General features: G+C 39.8%; 1 protein-coding gene across 1 annotated transcript; it reads right to left on the reverse strand.

Moving 5' to 3' along the window:
- Window positions 1-318: 318 nt before the first annotated feature.
- Window positions 319-708, reverse strand: LOC133832638 (uncharacterized). Its single transcript, XM_062262952.1, has one exon. It carries the CDS (start codon window positions 706-708, stop codon window positions 319-321), a length of 390 nt encoding a protein of 129 aa, XP_062118936.1.
- Window positions 709-1,303: the final 595 nt, after the last annotated feature.

Below are 1,303 nucleotides of genomic sequence, written 5' to 3' on the forward strand. Positions count from 1 at the left end.
TAGCACTGGTATAACTACGCTGTAGCGCTAATTGGCCTCCGAATTTCTTTTTCTTCTCTGAGAAAAGCGCCATAGCGCTGCAAGTATAGCGTTGTAGCGCTATGGCACCTGCAATCACCACATTTTTATATTTTTCATATCTTTTTTTTTCACGATTTTCACGGTTCAAACAAGACATGAAAATAAAAATAACAACTAAAAACAAATTCCCTTTATTGTTCAAAACCAAATAAAATAAAATAAAATGAATTTACAACTGAGAACTGCCTCCTCAACGCGCTGTCGTTAACGTCATTTAGCCGGACGCTGGACCCCTCTTCAAAGAGGCTTCAGAAGGAGGATAGACTTTGCTTGATCAAAAGTACCACCCAAGTAAGGTTTCAATCTCTGGCCATTGACTTTAAAGGAATCACCTGAGTTACCCCAAACTTCTACAGAACAATATGGAAAGACCTGAACAACAGTGAATGGTCCTGACCATCTTGACTTCAATTTCCCAGGAAAAAGTCTCAGCCTTGAATTAAAAAGAAGTACCTTCTGCCCTGGTTGGAACTCCTTCCTGACTAAGTTCTTGTCATGCCAAGCCTTTGTTCTCTCCTTATAAATCTTAGCATTTTCATAAGCCTCATTTCTGAACTCATCAAGTTCATTCAGTTGCAACAACCTTCGTTCACTGGCAGCACTCCAATCAAAATTTAATTTTTTCATAGCCCAGAATGCCCTGTGCTCCAACTCAACTGGTAGATGACACGCTTTACCAAACACCAACCTGTAAGGAGACATGCCTATTGGTGTTTTGAATGCAGTTCTGTATGCCCAAATCGCATCATCTAACTTCTTTGACCAATTTTTTCTCGAGCTGTCAACGGTCCTCTTAAGGATGCTTTTGATTTATCTGTTTGAAATTTCAGCTTGCCCATTTGATTGAGGATGGTAAGGCAGAGCTTTTCGATGATATACTCCATAACGAGCCAGCAATGCATCAAGTTGCTTATTCACAAAGTGTTTCCCTTCATCACCAATAAGAGCTCGGGGAGTGCCAAATCTAGTAAAAATATGTTTATGCAGAAAATTAAGCACAGTTTTACCGTCATTGGCTGTAGTTGCTACAGCCTCCACCCATTTAGATACATAATCTACTGCCAATAGAATATATTCATTGTTGTAAGATGGTGGAAAAGGCCCCATGAAATCGATGCTCCAAACATCAAACAGTTCCACTTCAAGAATCCCCTGTAAAGGCATTTCATTTCTCCTCGAGATATTACCAGTTCGCTGACATCTATCACATGCCTTGACAAAA

The sequence above is a fragment of the Humulus lupulus genome, chromosome 4 (assembly GCF_963169125.1).
Source record: "Humulus lupulus chromosome 4, drHumLupu1.1, whole genome shotgun sequence".
In the NCBI taxonomy this organism is placed as follows: Eukaryota; Viridiplantae; Streptophyta; class Magnoliopsida; order Rosales; family Cannabaceae; genus Humulus; species Humulus lupulus.